This window comes from Halyomorpha halys, unplaced genomic scaffold (assembly GCF_000696795.3).
Source record: "Halyomorpha halys isolate HHAL.00 unplaced genomic scaffold, Hhal_1.1 Scaffold914.1, whole genome shotgun sequence".
Classification (NCBI taxonomy): domain Eukaryota; kingdom Metazoa; phylum Arthropoda; class Insecta; order Hemiptera; family Pentatomidae; genus Halyomorpha; species Halyomorpha halys.
The window spans coordinates 34,357-52,014 of NW_027104636.1; the positions used below are offsets into that span (position 1 = coordinate 34,357).

The following is a 17,658-nucleotide window of genomic DNA, read 5'->3' on the forward strand; positions in this document are numbered from 1 at the left end:
CCATTATTATATATATATATTTATATAAAATATATTATTTATATTACGTTCTAGATTTAGATGTTATTATTATTCTTTAACATAAATTTATAGGATATTTTCTGATATTTCTTTCTTTTGTTCTTTACAATACGTTAAATGTATTTTACAAGTGCATAGTATTTTTTATTGTATCTTTTCTATTTTTCAGAAAAAAATGAACAATAAAAATACAAGTTATAATTGTTTTTACTTTCATACTTATGTTATTATTTTATTTTTTTAAACGCATATCTCTGTTTATTTATGTAAAACTGATGGTGGAGATTAGTTTTCTTTTCTTTTTTTTTTACTATTTTTTACGATGATAATGTCATAATTATTGTATATTATATTTAATATTATCGTACAAACCTATACCCCACTCCAGAATAGTGAAAGCCAAGCTGTTTACATAAATAAAGACACTTCTTAGGACTGTTTATATCAAACAAAATGCTATGGTAATCTGTTAAAGGTCGATCCACAAAATTTAAATAGCATCCAAGGGCATTGCTGTTTAAGTGTTCATCTGAAACAAGGAATGACTATCAGCAACCAAAAGAAATAATAATATAGCTCGATTCATGGCCAATTTTAAAAATTAAAATAAAGACTATGTTTTAACTACTGGCATAGGTAAGGATTTCTCTGTGAGTTACAGCTAAAAATTTGAGTTTATGAAATGTATGTGTCTTGGAGACCACATAAAAGTCAATGTAATTAACTTAATTTATAAAAGTTAGTGAAGGATACACTGCCTCCTTCCCTAACTTTTATATATTTAATTTATTTATATTAGTTGAATTTTATTATTTATTGTTATTTTCATATTTATTTAAAAAGAAATTTAAATAGTATTTGAGAAATTAATTAAATAAAATAAAATGTTTTAATTACTTTCTCTAATGTTATTTATATTGTAGGATCGTCTGATTTAAAAACATACAGGTTTAAAAATTTTCAGAACAAAAAAACTCCCACTTTCTGAACATCGAATATACTAAAACAAACTACTGTGTCACTAATTGTAATGTTAAGTTAAATTTAGCCTCTTTTGTTTGTATTCAAATTGTGTTTCATAATACTAATTATCACGAAAGTAATTAACAATTGATGTCTTTATACATAATATTGATAAAGATACGAAGAAATCATATGGGAGCTTTTCCAAATACTTAAAATTTGAAACTCATAGGGGTGGTTCTAGAAAAGGATTAAATAAATCTCATGCTTTTGTGCAATCTGTATCTTTTTATAATTTGTAGCAAAAATATTTGACCATAACGGTCTTGTGTAAAGTAGAATAAAAAAAGTTATAAAGAGATGATAAATTAGTCTCTTATTTCCCAGGTGAATGTACGTCTTTCAGTTATACATAGCAATAAACTTTTGCAGTAGCTGGTTGTTTTATGAAACCGACTATTTATGTTATGCTATGTACTGTCTGGGGATTTAGTCGGGATGCCTGGATAATCGCTGAAGGCAAATATCCAAAGTATGTTAATTAATTAATTTATATTGAGTCCTAAAAAACTTTATTATAATTGAATTCTTTTCCTAAGGCTTTTTGAGTGTTTACCAATTAAATACCTTTATATTTATAAAATGTTGTTACCATTAATTATATAACACAATAAGGGGTGGTATTGGGTAATATGATAGTCGATAAACTACATAAAGGAACTAAGTATTTATTTACAATGATTGATAAGTATTTATTTACAATGATTGATAAGTATTTATTTACAATGATGTTATTAAAATGATTCAAATAAATGGTTGGTATAAAATATGATTACCACATTATTACTTATTGCCTGATATACACTTATAGCTGCTGATTTGGGAGGTGAGTGTATCTAGGTATATAGTGATGATGTCTTCGCCATTGGTGTCGTGTTGCCATAACTGTGGGTGTCATCTCAGCTTGGGAGTTCCATTTCTGAAGAGCACTTCTTAGGACTTCTCCAAGTCCATGCTCTTCTCTAGCCCGTCTTGTTACTTCTGTATCTCTACTGCTTCTTCTCTTTTGTCTTCCATCTCTTCTCTTTACTTCTGCCCCCACTCGTTTCAAAAAAAGGGCGTCGCCTTTTGGGAATCTCATTTCCTCATTGGCTATCATCAGCCACGCCCAAGAAAAATACGTTAAAGGGGTGGTACATTTAGAAAAGTGTTGGGTGAAAAATTTTTGTTTGACCTGCCCACCGACAAAGCCAGCAGACAATAGGGGTATTCATGATCTTTGGTTTAACATGTTAAATGGAAAAACTCATGTTAATTCGAAAAAAATTGCCTTCTTTTACCGTGGTAAAACGAAATAACATTTAACATGGCTGAGAGTCTGTTACTTGGTCTGTTAAATGGAGAATGACGTCACACAATAGACCAGTTGAGATCCCCACCATTTTTGTTGGGACAGCTCAGTTCTTTCGTGTGTTTGTGGTATCCATATCCCTGTTATTAAACCAGAATGGATAATTTTAATGATACATATGAGAAAAAAAACAATGTAATTTCATTCTACTATCTGAAAATTTGTAAACGCTCGCCAGATAAAAATCTCACTATATGAACCATGTAATTATTCTTAGGGGACATATGCCCCAGAATAAAGTTATTTTTTCATTTCATTTCATAAGCTAAACTTTCACACAAATTCCACTTTTCACTCACACTAGGCATGTTGTAATTAATTACTTAAATCAAAACTGAAGTAAACAATAACATGAGGGTCTGGAAGGAAGGTTATAAACATAAAGGCTTATACAACAAGTTGCTGAGAAAATCCGCTAGGGGCTCTTATGCATTTAACGTTTAACATGACTTCAAATAGGGCTGCTCACAATCTTATAGTTATAACATTTAACAAGGTAAAACATTTAACATTTAACAGAACATCATGAATACCCCTAATACCTGCTTTTAATAGATTTGCTTAGGACCCTTTAAACTGTCCATTATATAAACTGACCACCTGCGAAGTGGCCTTTGTTGATAGTTACATACCCGGCTCAGGTATGACAAGACATATGGCAAAGAAGCCTACAATATTAATAATTGCTAATACCTCGATACTCATCAGTTAAATATTTAACACTTTGGTATGCATTTTATAAACTGCTGTTGTAATTCATGTTACTCGTATGAGGTTTATTTTTTAATCATAGGAAAATTTATCTTTTACTCTTATTTGAATTTATTTCACATCTATTAAAGTGTTAAAGCATTTTTCTACTGCAGTGGGTAGACGGTTGCCGATGGTGTTTACCATGTAAGAGGCTGCGTCATCTCAATATCACTGATTTCCTTCAATTATTGCACAGCTCAAAAAAGAAAAGTTTTTTTTAAATTGTGCGTGCTTCAAAGATATTATCGTAGCCTGTTATTTCTTTCTCTTACTGGTATCCTCCTACAGACTGTTCTAAAACAGGTAAGCTTGTCATCAAGTAACCAAAGTTACCACCAATTAGTTTAACTACAGAATACATTAAGCACAAAATTTACAAATTAAAATGAACAATGATGTTAAAAAAATCTTTACATAACAAATAAAATAAGGAGTTGTGAGCCTGAGCAGTGGAGAGACGTATTGTGTCTTAAGCAGTTGACTATTTTCACGTCGTTTGAAGTTAGCAGAGGTGGCATAATCACATTCCTTTTGTTATGTTCTAGAACAGTTAAATCGGTGCAGATATGGTGTGCAAACAAAGAAAATGTTTTCACTCGCATAGTAAAATTTAAACCCCAAAGAACGAGTTTTTTTCGGGACTGTCAATTTATCGGTCTTTATTTAAATTTAAGTTTGAGCATAACCGATCAAAAACTGTGAAATTGTCCAGGGTTGTACGAATTATTGTACGCTATATCGAATTATCACTCAAGGATTTACTTTTTTTTGTAAAATATAATGTTAAATAAACATTGAAACTAACTTATTACAAACTAGGAAGAACTCAGCTAAAGGCTAAGGTCATCTTCTCTTATGAATATTAACTATTCTAATGATTTTCTCATCTTTAGCCAAAATATGTACATAAAAAGAAGAATAAGAAGGGGAAGACTTTGTCCAATCGAATTTTGTGTGGGCAAGAGGTGGGGACAAAGATAATTCATAGTTTATCTTAACAGAACTGCAAAAGTAACATCATCTTAGTTTTGATTATAAAGCTACAAATTATTGATTATTAGCTGCATTAACTGATATTACAAATAGAGTGATGCAACGTAAAATATACCTTCTATGATATTCTGTGTACGTGGATCGACTGATGTTCTGTAAACTGAGATCTCCCAGATACCACCACACTTATCGCTGCTGTAAGGGCAAGAGCTCTGGCATCCGTTTTCTCCCTTCTTCTTGTCATCAGCTGGTTTTGTATTACCACAATAGCACTCATTCCTACATTAATATAGTAGTACAAGGTAAAAAGTAATATGGTCTGAGATACTCACTACATTAAAACAAATATCTAGTCAATAAAAAAAATATTTGTAGTAGAAAAGTATCAAAATGGAAGATTTTGGCAGGTAAGACCATCCTATATGATTTCAACACATATATTATACAAAAGATATATACAGCAATGATAAGAACTAGAATTCAATATGGGAACATTTTTTTGTGGACAAGAGGTATAGGACCTTCCAGGAGTCAACGTTCAATTGAATGGGAATAAAGGACCACACAGGCTCAATCTCAGCTTTCGCACAATTCCTCCAAAAGGAGAAGAATTAAATACTTCGGCCACTTACACCAGTTCATCTATAGTTAATGTGAGAAGTGATCATGCTTTATTGACGATTTTTTTTTTTTTAAATTGATAGATTTATTTATTGATAGATATTACAATCTGCCACACAGTTGTGGGCAATAGGTAATATTGATGAATGATCTCATACATACTAAAATAAAATAAAAAAATCAAATAAAATAAATAAGTAAAAAAAAAATAAAATAAAATAAAAAAAAAACTCTCTTAAAATATATACAAACAAAAGAATAGACAAATGAACATAATCAGACTATCTGTATGAAAAATAAATAAATAAAATAACTTAATGATAAAATAATATATACAATATTTACAGAATCGACCTGAGGATCCCTGAGTCCACTCTATCCCCCACGTGTGAGGGGTAGAGCAGAGCTCAAGGGATCCCAGCGCATCCCTCTCACCGCATCACTGGTAATGGGCCAGTGGAGGCTGAGCAAGTGCGCTAAAGCCGCAAACACTCAACTTGAGTGGAGAATCTGACCATTGCCAGAACTCCAATTGTCCATTTTTTATTTTAATAAGTCCATTGGCCACTGCCGTTTCAACCTTCTAGGTGGGCTGTAGGGATGGGTGGAACTAGATAAGGTTTGAACCAAAGGATTAGGATGGTTGGAAAGGTTTATATGGAATTTTGAGAATTTGGTTGGAATGAAATCAAGGACAAAAGGGATATGTAGGTCATGGTGTAGTGTTCTGTTGGAAACGTAGTAGGGTGCATTAACTATGGTTCTAAGGATTTTGGATTGAAAGGATTGACGATTTTTAGTGGCAAGGAACGGAAGAACCTCAGAGTCAGAATTCCATTCAGTATTAGCCATAATATTATTATCAGTATTAGCTTCTCAAGATATTAAAGCTTTCAGCCCAATATTTTATATAATTCATACTATTGAATTTAAAGTCAGATAATTATTTTCTAAGAATAGACTTACGGTATAGTTCACTCTCTAGAAACATTAGACACATTTTTTATTGTAACTTCAAAAGGACGACCTAACCTTGTTTATAGACAATCAAGAAAAGAGTGGAATTTTTTACCAGATGTGAATCTCTGAGGATATAAGCATTAATTTAACCATCCGATTAGGCAAATTTTCGTATTCCAAAATTATTATTAGTTAGGGCTATTAGTATGAGTTTTCTGCACAGCTATTCCGAGATATTTGATTAACTTCTCAAGCTCTTGAGACCCTTATGATGACCACTCATACTGCTAGAAAATGTAAATAATTTTTAGAATCAAAAACGCGTATGGTTTCAAGTCACAAGAAGATATAAGCAATGAGTTTGCTAGTGATGGTGGTGAGCTTCCGCTATTGGGACTAGAATCTTCAATTGTTGTCTCCAGACGTCATCAACGAAAATAATTAATTTACTCTATTTCGAGAAATGTAGGAGAGGAATTGACCTTTAACAGACCAAACAATAATTTTAAACTGTCTGTAAGGTTTATCGCTACCTAAAGGGATGCTAAATGGTGCACCAGGAGGAAAAAGGAAAAGGGACAGACCCAGGCGTCGGTGGCTGGATGATTTGGAGGACGATTTGAGAGGAATGGGAGTTGAAAATTGGAGGAGTCTCGCTGGAGACCGCGAGGCTTGGGAAAGAGTGGTGGCAGAGGCCCAGGTCGTACAAGGACTATAGCGCCCAGCAGTGAGTGAGTGAGTGAGTGAGTGAGTGAGTGAGTAAGGTTTAAATCGAAATTAAATATGATTGAACATTTCGGTACTTACACGGTCCTCAGAATTAAATGATTCCATAGGAGTTCTGACTCATGAAAACTAGCACTTGTGCAGACAGGCATCGGAGACCTGTCTACATTATATAGCAGTTGGGGACGTGACGGCCGTGCGGCTTAAGGCGCTGGTCCTAGAGCGCCAGTTTTGGGACGTTGAGGGTTCGATTCCCACTATTTCCCCCCACCAGAATCTAGAAATCACGAAATCTATTTGGAGGCGTAATAGGTTTCCAGTGACTATCATTGGATAGGGAAAAACAATTAATTGATAAACTTAAACTACTACGTATGAAAGCATCATTGCCCTGTATATATCTAAGTAAGTAGTGACACCGTTACCTGCTGGTTTGTAAATTAAATCACATAAAAATCAGTGAAGACTAAAATGAGTTTATTCTAACATATTTACAAGAACTACATGTTACTCTTACTATTACAGTGTGTCTCTCTTCTCGCTTAGCTATCTAGTCTAGGAAATATACACGAACACTTGAGAACAGGGGGTAGGAAGAATAGTGAAATAGGAGAAGGGGTTTGGACCAATCAGATAATTTAGGAACAAACAATTTAGGAAATTGGGCGGAGCCTAGAGAGCCTATGAAATTAGAAGTAAATATCTGGGAGGGGGAAAAGGGCGTGACTAGAAAGAGGGTGGCCAGACTTCTAAGAAATTGGGAGTAAGGTACCATGACCTAAGGACTCGTGAGAACTGACAGCTTGTACCTGCCAATGTGTCAACCCTTGCTTTTTTTTACATTGGTATAGAATACTAAGGAAAGGTCACTTTCTCTATGGTCAGTGTCAGTCGAAAAGTGCCAGATGTCTATAGTTTATACTATATAGTTTATAATGATAGTCTGTTTATAATAATAGCTGTTAAATACTATAGCGTTCGTTAAATTGTACTGTACGAGTACATTAGACCCGCCAAAACCGCTATAACTCTGTATTACGCAACCTAACAGCTAACACGGGAACTACTACTGTCATCAGGCAAACGCCGTATATTAATACTTGTACGATTCCTGGTATATACTTTACTTTCACACATGTAACAACTATATAAGATATTGTAATATTCATAAACGTGTCATCAAGATTACAATAGAAACTGCATATTCACTTTAAGCTAATATCTTACAGATGGCACCTCTTGATGGCGTTCAATAGCCCAGAGACTTGACTAGACAAAAATTGGAGGACCTTGGTGCAAATTCTGCTTAAAGGTATTCTCCTTCTCAAGAGGTAGAGACCGCAATAGTCATTGTGGATCAGTACAGTTTTGAGCTATTTTTGGATAAAGTATATTTGTCTCATATCACTGCTTTCTCCGGATCTCTATTCCTTCCTATCTTATCGTAGGAACTAACTGACTAGTATCCAGTTATCTTCGATCCTGCAGACTAGTATCCCGCAGATATGTTATACATGTATTCTCCATAATTTATAATAGTTATCTTATTAAAAACCATCCCATCTTTCTATCAAGTACTTGATAAAAGCTTTGTTTAAATATAACATAAAGTTTGTAGGCATTTGTTAGTATAAAATTTAGTCAACTCAAGATTTAGTCTACCAGTCGACAAGACTTTAGAATTATTGATTTTAAACAAAATGGTATCTTCATTTTTATTACTACCTGAAGCATATGACGGTTAAAACAACTTACCCATTCTCTGTTCCTGCATACTGGTAACCAAGAACAGTACAGACATGCAAGCATCTTCTCGGTGTGTTTATTTCTTCGAAATAAATTAGAAAATCATTTAGAAGTCTTTCTGCTGAGTCTTGGTAGCAACCGATATATGTCCCATCGCCTACATAACAAACAGCAGAACAATTATATAGACGAATTTAATATTTTATATACCTAATTTGAATTTTCAACAGATTGATACTTTAATAATGCATTTCTATTTATTTGTTTGTATTATTATATTCAATTTAATTGCTAATATGGTTTTGGGGATGGTATTAATTACTGTTTCCATTTCTCAGGAAAAACGCACTTGCACTCTTAGCCATGAGGCTTATATTATCAGGAAATGCCCATAGTAGCAACTTTCTGGTTATAAAATATTTCCAGAAACTTCTTACACGGCTACATTAAACTTGGCAGTTCTGTCTAATTCTAGTAATGACTCCATTGAAATCACCTCATTACTTTCCTACCTCGACTTTATAGTGGGCACCTTTCATTGTCAAGCTTTACAGGTGGGCCAGTTTTGGTTGAATTTATTTTTTTCTGCGGCATTCTTTGAACTACGCTGTCAACACAATCGAACGCCTGAATGAAATCGATAAACGGGAAATAGAAATTCGAATTATATTATATTATAAATAAAATTTTTCCACCAGTTGTGGAAGCACAGTGATTTAAATAGGGACTTTGATCTAACCGAAATCTATAAACACATTCTTGGATTAGACTCCCTATGTATTGGATAAGCTATTAAAAACTATGGTAGTGAGGATTTTGTATACAATATTAAGTAAGATGTGTCTTTATTTCTTCTTATGTAAAATCTGTTTTTCTTTTCACATGATGAGTTTGTTAGCCCTCTGACAAAGCCTCTACTAGAAGGGCCGGGTAAGGTTTTAAATAGTTCCGTTCTCCTGAGGAGTTGCTTTAACCTAGTTTAAAAAAAAACTAAGTTTACTCAGTCTAGAGGTACCCCTATTATTATTTACCCATTTCGAGACTGTTCAAATGAAAGTTAAGCATAGCTTTGGCGAAACATGATGCCAACGAAGTAATACTATTTCCTGTAGATAGCCTTGAATGCCAAAGAAACGTGGTGAACACTGCAATCCCTCCAGAGAACTCAAAAAGAATCTTATGGCTGCAACCTTCAGGTTTTTAACTAGGTTTGAAAATAAGAATATCTCATATAGTATAGATTTTAAGATCTGGTAGGCATAGCCTGTCCTAATGTGTGAGTGATATGGTCAGTTGGGGATCAATCAGTATGGTGTATTATAGAAATAATTAGTAATCATAATAGTATTATAGAAGTTATAGTAATTTTTTTAATATAGATGTTTTGGCCCAATCTCATTAGGGTTTGATCAATGTGAAGATGTGACTTTGGTTGGAACCAAATTCGGCTTTGAAATAAAAACTAAAATAATATATCATCTTATCTAATTCTAATTAACTAATCCAAAATGTAATTAAAACTTACCTAATTCTAAGTAGTATTATTAAATCGTAATTAACAATTACAGTTACTTTTGCTCAACTGGTAATTGAAACTTCAGACAAACAATTACAATTATTGTGATTCGTCAAATAGTTGCAATTTCCTATTGCTAATACTTATAAATGTAATTTAATTTCTGCAATTTCAAATCACAGTGATTGGTTAGTGGTTGTAATTGTAATTGAAAATACTTTTTAAATGCCGACACTAAATCCAAATATTTACCATATATGACCTTCAAAAATAGGTCAGTTTGTAAAATTGATGAATTGCACGTATGTAATCACTACTAAGTATTAACTGTTTCTGTTTGTAAAAAAAAATTATAGGAACTAAAGAATATTCCGTTACTTGACTGGTTTTCTTATTAAAGTTCTATGCACATATAGTATTAATAATGAAGAATAACATCAATTTGTCTGTCTGGATAATAAAAAAATATGTCGGTTGAAGTAAATGTACATTTAGAAAAAAATGTTAAGAGAATAATTTACTTTCAACTGGTATATTGTAGGTGGATACTGCGTAAACACTGATCCGCCAAAATCCACCACATTTCTCATGGCTGAACGGATGACATGGCATTTGGCAGCCAATTTCGCTTCTTTTCATGTCTTCATTTGGTTTGTTTTTACTGCAGAAGCACGTTTTTCTAGAAAAAAAACAAATAATGTAAAGTAAAAAAGATTAAACAAACTTAATTGAACGCAGAAAAAAAAATTTAATTAGAAAGCTGTTATTTGGTGAATGAAGATTAATTATCTCGACCAGATATCAACAATACCCATATTAATATACATAACAATTTCATCTACAAAACCTTTATTAAATTATTAAATTTTCATTTCTGACAATTTGTAGGATCATTCTAACCTACGTTATATGATTTCGAAGTAAGCAACCAAATTATTTTAATGTAGGTATGGTATGTGTTAATTCATTAATAGAAAAAAATCTCAGAGAGCAAATTTATGTTAAAAAATTAAATATAACGTCTTTTTACAACTGTTGATAAAGTAGTTCGATTTCCTCATAGTTTTCCATCTTATTTTACACAAAGGGCGTCTCTTGTCCTCACGCTTACTCGGAGCAAGTTCAACTTATTTTTAAAAAAAGATTGAGATTTCATTTTTAACACTACATTTGAAAATATTTTAGAATTTTTTCAATCAGGAAACTATTTATATAGCTTAAAAAGGATTAGACCAATAAGCATAATAAAAATAATACGTTAAGAAAAAATAAACGTTAAATATTTTTAATTACGATCCTGATAATTCGTATAGTCTAAGGATTGAGTACGAATAGCAGAATATGTAAATGCACAATTGTATTAGTATTTATTTACATGCAAACAACTTAGCAAAAAAAAAAAGCTACCCGAAATCCAAATTCGGTAAAAAAATCACGTTGGTTATTGATACAAATATTGCTTCTCAGATTGGGAATAAATTAACCGCTGTTTAGCTTTTTTAACCGGTTTCCTCATCAACGTCCCGAAAACGAATTGAAACAAAAATTTCCTCGTGATTAGGGATCCTTTCATTTAGGACTTAGTTAAAATAGACATCTACACGGGTTATGGATGTTTCTTCATTTTGAAAAAACTGATTCCATATAGGTGGTGAATCCATAAAAATTCTTTCGAATCATCTAAATGTTTAATAACTGTAGCTGATTGTTCAATCATCGTAATACTACAAACTCGAAAAAATTCTTACTTTTTAATTAAATTATTTTTCCATGATTTTAATTAGATTGTTTATCAGCGTGATTTCACCGGAGGAGCGGCCACTCCTCGTTCCAATAATCCACTACCGTAAGCCATCACAACCACTACCATCACTGGGCCCTGCACATGACCTTAAAATGCCATATGGCAACCCAAGGAATCATAAACTTAACAGATTTACGTATAGCTAGCTACCTTCTTACATTTTTATGCTAATTTAACTCATCAGGAGGGGGGAAAAATAACCTCCTTGATTTCAAATATTTGCATCTGTACTTCATTCTAGGAAGAAATTATAACAAGTTACTAGATCCTTCACTTTTAACTAAACGTATGTCTGTTTTTTTGTTTACCCTCTTTCTGATCATTTATGCAAATGACGAGGGGAAGAGGTTGATACTCTGCTCTAAAGAGAATCGGAAGGCTTTGTTTTCGTTCCATGGGGCCACTGCGAAATAAAGACAGCGAACGGGCGTTCCCCTCTTTCTCCAAAAAACTTTCTCCACGAAATCATTTAACATTAATACTGACACATTTCTGGTAAACCGCGGTTCTAAGGTGAATAGGAGAGGGGGAGGGTTTCCTGAAACCGCATTGATTATGTATTTTTGTTACTATTTCTATAGTATGTCTCTATCGGTTCCTTATGGGAGCCAACTAAATATTCAGAGAAGCCTATTACCTATCTATTTAAATAAATAACCAGAAACCGTTTTTAGGGTATGCTAAGTATAACTGGGTCTAATAAAATATTAAATTTATGTTAATAATATTAAAGATGTTGTGTTCACTAATTTATTTAACTATGCTGATCTTATGCCAAGCAGGACAATTAAACATTAAATAAAAATCAGGTTAATATTGAGTTTGTAGCTATTTAAAAATTTGGTAGACCTTATAAAAAATAGCTTATGAATCAAAACATGTTGATTATAATTTAATATTGATTTACACACGAGATTTAATTGACAATAGTGGAAACTAGTTGGTTAATTATCAGTATTTACTAAAATTATCAAACATTACTAACTATGATTTTATTTTAGGTTTCTTTTTTGTTTTTTTTTACCATTCAAACTTTCAGTTCAAGATTGCTGTAACTTATAGTTTGAATGTACGCTTTGTTGGACCCTTCTAGTGGTGGCCTCTGTAGCGTCTCTGTTTGCCATGTTTATCTCGGATATGTTCTCTTAGTTAGTAGCTACTCTGCTTGTATGAAGCATGCCCTCAACCAAATTGCCGGCCACACTTCACTTTTGGTTGGCTGATTGGGTTGGAGTGGACTGTATAATTGAAAAATGAACATGGTTAAATGAAAAATAAAATTCTATTGTTTAAGTTACAAATGGTGTAGTGGATGGCCGAAAGAAAACATTTATGTTTAGATGGCTAGTAAATTTTGAATGCTGGGCTATGGAACTGTAGATAATGAGGTGGTTGATGATGATTACCATGTGGTGGTGAATGTTAATGATTGCCATGTGGACTTACTTCTTCTTTCCTCCCTCTGCATCTCAAAGCCTCTCTCCTCTCTACTTCTGGGAATAACTCCGAGAGTTCTACTCACTCATAGTAGACAAAATCATCAGGAATCATGAGAGACAAAAAGGAATAATGAACTGCTTCTACCAGAAGACAAGATGGCTCTCTTTCACCTAATTCTGGAATGCTTCTCTTCACAGAGAGCGCTGGAGGAGGTGAGATTTGGTTGTTGGCCACATGGGGCGCTAATCCTATACAGCCTTGCCGATTCAACCTTTCGGTTGCCGTAGGTTACCCGGAACACTGCTATTGTTCCTTCCTCGAACCTGTACTCTCATCAACTGCGCCTACTGAACTTTCTCGCCAGAATAATACTATTTCATTATTTCTTCCCGACTACTTTCTTTCCAACCATTTCATTGGCTGTTTGTATTTTGAGGCGTGAACCAGAAGTTTGCTCTGAAAAAAGTTGAGGAGGCATTTATTCCTTTTATCTCTGCTATTTTATGGAACAGCGTTAAAGCTCCGAGAGGGTACCGTAATTTGTTTGAAGAGGATCAGCTTGGCTTTCTTGGAAGATGTGACCAGGTGTCTGATTCTATCTGCATATTTATGAGCCGGCAAATACTATTATTAATATTTACCATATCTATTTAACTAAACCCAATTTCTTCTTAGCCTAATATTCTCAATACATTTGCTCCACAAACCACAAAAACTTAGAGAGAGACCTAGCGGGTATTGTTACTGCGACATTAAAAGCAGAATGATGCTTTATATGTATGACCAATTCTCAAACAGTTTTATCCACCCATATATTAAATTTATTTGTTTGATTTGAAAATTAAGTAATACATACGTAAACTCCACTCCAGCATATTGGTATGACAATTTCTCACATATATGTATGCATTTGTTAGGACTGTTAAAGATTTCAGTCATTTCCATTCGATAGTCCGGTAACAATCGATTCGGTTTATCTTCATAACAGCCAAGATAATCACCACTGATCCATTGAACTGCAAAAGCATCAAACAGTTTATGTTAATTCATATAAAACATAGAGGAAATTCTATATAAACCTACAGTGATTTTTTGTAAAATATATTAATATTGAACATCAGTAGCTCAAACTATTTTATCTTTGGACTTTTATCTTCAATATAACCACATTTTCCCATACAACAGCCTATATAAAATTTGGAATATGTAAAATGACTACATCATTTATGTATGGAAATTTCTCTTTAATTCGTAAAAAAAAAAAAAAAAAAAAAAAAAAAAAGCAAAAATTATAATGCGGTCCTCTCCTGTATAACGAAGTGTACTAATTATGTAGGCTCCTTATAATATTATAATCTCTTTTATTGTTTTAATTAGATAACTCTTCTTTTCTTTAATGTATTTTATACAGAGTTAATGGTGTAATGCATTTTGTACATAGGAAAGAGTAGTATCCAACAATCAACTAAAATTGATAAATGGATGATATAAAATCAAGGTAGATATATACTTGGGTTAGGTCCATACCTCAATAAGATAACGGTAAAGAATCAATAGTAAATGTGATGAGTGGTTATTCACAAGGTATAGAATTCGAGGCAGTGTGGAGTAAGGTGAATTTTATTTACTTTATGTGAAGTGAGAACGGAGATTAAGACACAATATGAACAAATTCTATTTACGTGCTGATATATACAACTTGTCTCTTAGAGTATCCTCAGAAAACTCTATTCGACTTCGCTTCTAGTATCTAGAGTCAGAAACAGAGTGCTCCTACCACTAACATACTTGTGATATTTATCTGGAATGTCAGGAAGTGGAGAAAGAATGAAACTCGCAGGAAGGGAAGGTATGTGCAAGATGTATCTATGAGACAACCAAAAAGGTAAGCAATCCAAAAAAGGATTCTAGAATACTTGGAAGTGACTCTTTCCCAAATGGGAGAAACTCTTGCATTGGGAACATGTTTATACGTGATAGTAACAAAAACCAGTATCTCAGGTATGCTTTTGTTTCAAGCTAACAAAAGAAAAAACACGTCCCACCCATAGCCTACTCATTGAGAAATAACATTTCAACTATTTATTTATGTATGCATATTATTAAAATTATGGCATTTACAAAACAATGAGTTACTTACTATACGATATCTATATATTATATAAATAAACTATTCTGTGATGAAAAAATAATATACTGTACAACATTATTTAGTACAATTAAACATTTCTACGATTAGTAACTTTTGAAAATTTGATTTGATAACGTCGGCTGATTTTTATGTTGTTGGTGTGCTAATATTGAAGAAAATCAAAATACACCAAATGGCACAAATCCGATTCTATTTGTTAATTCGAATTTCAGATATAATACAGTGAATTAATGATTATTTAAATATATTTGGGTGACTTTTTTATTGTCTTTAAATCGAGCAAATGTATATTTTATTGTTATTATTGGGAAAAAAAAAATAGTTTTTCCAATATTAACATTATTAGAATTTACTCATAATCTGCATATTTTTATACTTAACTGACGTTTTATTTTTTGGAAAATTGACTTCAACTTCTTATCGAATCAAGTAATAATTTCAAACGATGAGATAATGTATATTTGTAAGGAAAATAGCTAATGATATTGTTTGGAAGAAAAAATCACAATCACTTCATAGTTTTATAAATATTACTAAATATTGTGATGAAATCTGAAGAGCATTTATTTATTTATTATTTTTCCTTCATGATGCGTCTTGAGGAAATGATATGTTCACATAAAAATCCAAAACAGAAAACAAATGCCGAAATTCTTCCGCTTAATGCCGAAAGAAGCTTTCGGTCCATTTCCCAAGATGGACTTGTGTGCGTAGTTTAACCAAGTTCTTACATTTTAATATCAGAGAGCAATTAAGTTTTCTGTCTTTCTTATGACAACAGTAATTTACACATTTGCTAGATCTAATGGAAATTTAAAGTCACTCAATTATATTCCAACAATTAATAAATATTATTATACTGAGTTATGGTAGCAATTCCTGCTGACTCTACAACTCCGAGCCACCTCCCTCCACAGCTCCTATATATATTTACCCCCATAAACCCCAAGCTTGTTAGATCTGTACCAGTAATAGTTGTAGCATGTCGTAATGTTCATTATACCATTTGTTCATCAATAAAGTTTTTTTTTGCTTTCTTGCCGTTGAGTTTCGTAATTCTGGAATAATAAATAATTTGTATTACATTTTAAATTTAAACTGACATAATAGATTCCAATTTTTTTCGTTAGTGTTTTGTATGATATATAAAACGGTGATTACATGTTATAGTTTTGTTATAAATTAAAAAAAAAAAATTAGTTAAGTAAAAATATATAGAAAATAAATTCAACTGCATAATTGCCATAAAATTGAACTTTAAGTCCTTATTACTCGTCCAAACCAACTAAAATGTTTTGTAATAGTTGGAAAAAAATGTATAATATATAAATACTGAAATAATTAGTTTTCCAATATTTTTAATATCATGGAGTTCGCAAAGAGCTTACTCGGTACATCAGCATTAACAATGCTTTCCGTAATTTTAGCAACCTGAACTGTTTGAGGAAAGTTATAGGTTTTTAAAGAATTTTGAATATTAAAGAAAATTTAACAATTTACTGTGTTTAATTTTATTTTAAAAACTAAGAAGAAGAAGAAGAAGATGTACCATTTCTTCAAAATATAATTTCACCAAAAAAATATTGGTTATAAATAATGGAACTTCTATTGAAATTTTTGTTCTAAATATCGTTAAAGAAGTTTAATATCAATACCGGATTTTGATTACAATATTGTGTGTACTATTAGTTGTTTTTAGCGGGTTTGTTGTAAAAATCCGTTGATTCAACAATTTTTTATTAAAAAAGAAAGAATATTTTTTTGTAGTCGAGCGCAAACAATTTTTGTGGTACTTAACAAAAATATTTTTCTTGAAAGGAAGGACCTTTTTTTTTTTTATACACATTTGTCAATTATTGACTTTTGTTATACATTTTTCAATTTGCCATTCCTTTCTTACGCTCCTCAGGATTTTTTTAATAGCCCAACATTAACGTTTATAAATTTTTAACACATATTTCACAATATGTTTTAAAAATTGTAGTTTTATTACTTTTTCATGTTTATCACTCGTATTTTTGAAAATGATCGTGTTTTGTATTAGTAATATATTACTAAATTTGAACCTACTAAATTAAGAGATGGTTTTCATGAATACATCTCATTTAAAACAATTATTTTAGAAAAATATGAGGATGATTACCAGACAATAAGGTCAGAAGTAAATCCGCGTATAGCCTCATCTTCAATATTCAGAGGAACATGTGAAACTGATCATTGTATCTTCCTGCTCCTGTGTTTATCAGCCTGATCTGTGCAACTGATATAGTGCATTCAATAGTGACCTGCCCTTTTATACATCATCAATAGAAGTTATGATGCCTAAATCAAGATTTGGGGATCCTCCAAACCATACCAACCCAACTATTTATGGATTTTTTTTTCTAAGCATTATCTTTAATTATCAGAAGTAAAGCTAAGATCAGTACGGAGCCACCATCTCGTGTCTCATCTAGACATCCGGCTGGGTATATCCTTCTCCCTCTCCTAACTTCCCAAATTTTGGGAATTTTAAAAATCTGAACGACTTTTATTATAATTATACACTTACA

The 17,658-nt window shown here is 32.2% G+C and overlaps 1 protein-coding gene across 1 annotated transcript in view; it reads right to left on the bottom strand.

Moving 5' to 3' along the window:
• LOC106687105 (uncharacterized) overlaps positions 1–17,372 on the bottom strand; it is a 19,960-nt gene extending 2,588 nt beyond the window's left edge. The window contains exons 1-6 of the mRNA XM_014430797.2: positions 17,250–17,372; positions 13,811–13,970; positions 10,232–10,389; positions 8,204–8,351; positions 4,257–4,420; positions 394–550 (exon numbers count right to left, since the gene is read on the bottom strand). Of these exons, the coding sequence (XP_014286283.1) occupies positions 394–550; positions 4,257–4,420; positions 8,204–8,351; positions 10,232–10,389; positions 13,811–13,970; positions 17,250–17,289 (827 nt within the window). The 5' untranslated portion in view covers positions 17,290–17,372. The remainder of the gene's footprint in view (positions 1–393; positions 551–4,256; positions 4,421–8,203; positions 8,352–10,231; positions 10,390–13,810; positions 13,971–17,249) is intronic.
• Positions 17,373–17,658: the final 286 nt, after the last annotated feature.